The sequence below is a fragment of the Rhagoletis zephyria genome, unplaced genomic scaffold (genome assembly GCF_001687245.7).
Source record: "Rhagoletis zephyria isolate East Lansing unplaced genomic scaffold, Rhagoletis_zephyria_1.1 Rzeph_scaffold_00710, whole genome shotgun sequence".
In the NCBI taxonomy this organism is placed as follows: Eukaryota; Metazoa; Arthropoda; class Insecta; order Diptera; family Tephritidae; genus Rhagoletis; species Rhagoletis zephyria.
In genome coordinates, this window is record NW_016157794.1 from 60,377 (window position 1) to 62,969 (window position 2,593).

Here is a 2,593-nt window from a genome sequence, read left to right on the forward strand (position 1 = left end):
GGTTGCTTTTAGCATTTAGATTCTTAATGCAAAAATGGAGTTGCATTTAGTTGCATTTAGGTGACGAATTTTGTATGGATAAATGTACATTTAGAGTAGCATTTAGAGCTAAATGCGCTAAATGTGCTTTTACGCGTAAGCAAAAACAGCCCATAACTGAAGGATGTACCTCCAGTTAGCGTTAACTAGACATGGTGCAAACGGCCCTTAGTGGCTGGACTATGAATAGCAAACATCGATGTTTCCAATGCATCGATGTTTTATTGAACCCCTAGAAAGTATCGAGTATGTTCTTTGATTTACTTGTATCGATTCATACCTACTAATGATATTTTAATACATAAACAAAACGAGAACATTAACATTATTTTGTAATAGTCAGCAATTAACTTCTTGGATATTTGAAATGTCACAAATAACTTCTTCCAAGGAGTTGTTATCGCAAGCTCTTCAAAGCCGGATTATTCCAAATCAAGAATATTTGCTACAAGGATCTATCCTCGATTCTGCTGTTGACCATTTAATACACAGGTAAAAATGTGGGTTTGTCGCGGTTGCTTACCAGATACTTATATTTGAGGAACGGGAAAGAATACGCACCGTTTCGCTTTGAAAAAAACTAAAACCAGGAAGCAATAGAGCTTTTTGGGCATAAATAAAAAAATATATACAATTCTCAAATGTAAAAAAATGTTGAGGTGAGCATAGCGGTGAATTTTTGTTGGTAAAAGTACACTTCAGCGGAACCAGGCCAAAATTGACCAAAAAATGTAATTCTCTAGTATAGGGCAACAACCCCTAAAAAAGGTCCGGAAAAGTCGGGAANAGTTGTTATCGCAAGCTCTTCAAAGCCGGATTATTCCAAATCAAGAATATTTGCTACAAGGATCTATCCTCGATTCTGCTGTTGACCATTTAATACACAGGTAAAAATGTGGGTTTGTCGCGGTTGCTTACCAGATACTTATATTTGAGGAACGGGAAAGAATACGCACCGTTTCGCTTTGAAAAAAACTAAAACCAGGAAGCAATAGAGCTTTTTGGGCATAAATAAAAAAATATATACAATTCTCAAATGTAAAAAAATGTTCGTTGAGGANTTGGGCATAAATAAAAAAATATATACAATTCTCAAATGTAAAAAAATGTTGAGGTGAGCATAGCGGTGAATTTTTGTTGGTAAAAGTACACTTCAGCGGAACCAGGCCAAAATTGACCAAAAAATGTAATTCTCTAGTATAGGGCAACAACCCCTAAAAAAGGTCCGGAAAAGTCGGGAAAGGTACCAAACGACGCGTTTCGTTAACCATTTAAAAGTTATAAACAAAAGCTTGTTAAATTTCGTTGTTTTCTATGAGCGATTACCACGTCAAAAATGCATTAAATCACCAGTTTTCACTTTTAAAACACTATTAAAACGTCTGCGGTTATTATTTTATGCAAACCATATCATTTATTCACTTTCATTTTATATATTTCGTTAATAAAACAGAGTAAACACATTTCGCGCCTGCCAAATTATTATAACCTCAAATCGCTGGTATTGCCACTTTGTTTCACATTTCATTTGCGCTATTATACTCAGTTTACACTATACACATCTTTTTTTACTTTCACCTAAATAAGATATTCTAACCAAAATATAATAGTAAATTTCGCTATACCGTGGCAGCGCTACTTTTATGGTTTACAGTTATTTTAGCTGTAATTAAAAGTAAGCATCATGGAGTGCCAATGTGCGATTTTTTATAAAAAATTTTCATTATTTATCGAAGTATTGAGTTTTACGGAAAAGCGCCGCAGGCGAAAATTTTGGGAAAATTTTAGAATGGCAACCCCCCGATTACGGAATTAAGGAAAATAGGGGGGGTAGAGGGGGTTCTAAAGGGGGTGTATGTAAAGTTTTAAAGCGCGCAACCTTATAGTTTTTAAGTAATTTGTTATTAAAGTTTGTAATTTTCACCAACTTGTATGGGACTATTTCACAATATATAATGCACTTTGCACTAAATTTACACGTTATTTACACTCAATATATGCGCAGCTAGAGTGTGCACGTTCAAACAAATAAATACTTTTAGTATATTACAGCTTTTTTATAAAAAATTGATTGTTGNGGGGATTGGGGTAATATTCCCCCATAAAATACTGAAACACATTTTTAAGACTTATATTACATTATATCCCTCAGGCAGTAGAATTCTCCTTTCTGTGTTGCCAAAGAAAAGGGGCCGAACACCTTTTGCATAGAACACCTTTCTGCGTAGGCGGCCTTCGGCCGCACTTAGGGATTATAACCCTCAGGCAGTAGAATTCTCCTTTCTGTGTTGCCAAAGAAAAGGGGCCGAACACCTTTTGCATAGAACACCTTTCTGCGTAGGCGGCCTTCGGCCGCACTTAGGGATTATAACCCTCAGGCAGTAGAATTCTCCTTTCTGTGTTGCCGGAAGAGGGGAATATGACCCCAATCCCCCTACTATTTATTTTTATCTGAACAAAAGCCTTATCGTATTTTACTTTTAATCGTATTTTCTTTTGGGCTTTCTTTCCACTCTTGGTTTTTTTAGATATGGCAACACAGTCCTGCTGCCAT

At 35.8% G+C, this 2,593-nt stretch overlaps 1 protein-coding gene across 5 annotated transcripts in view; it reads left to right on the plus strand.

Moving 5' to 3' along the window:
* Positions 1 to 247: 247 nt before the first annotated feature.
* The window catches only part of MED18 (mediator complex subunit 18), a 138,918-nt gene continuing 136,572 nt past the window's right edge, over positions 248 to 2,593 (plus strand). For 2 of the 5 annotated variants that reach the window (XM_017613751.1, XM_017613753.1), the window contains exons 1-2: positions 248 to 470; positions 866 to 926. In XM_017613751.1, coding sequence (XP_017469240.1) covers positions 407 to 470; positions 866 to 926 — 125 coding nt within the window. In that variant the 5' untranslated portion in view covers positions 248 to 406. Of the gene's footprint in view, positions 532 to 865; positions 927 to 2,593 lie in introns of all 5 variants that reach the window. The other 3 variants (XM_017613755.1, XM_017613752.1, XM_017613754.1) reach the window with 3 other exon arrangements.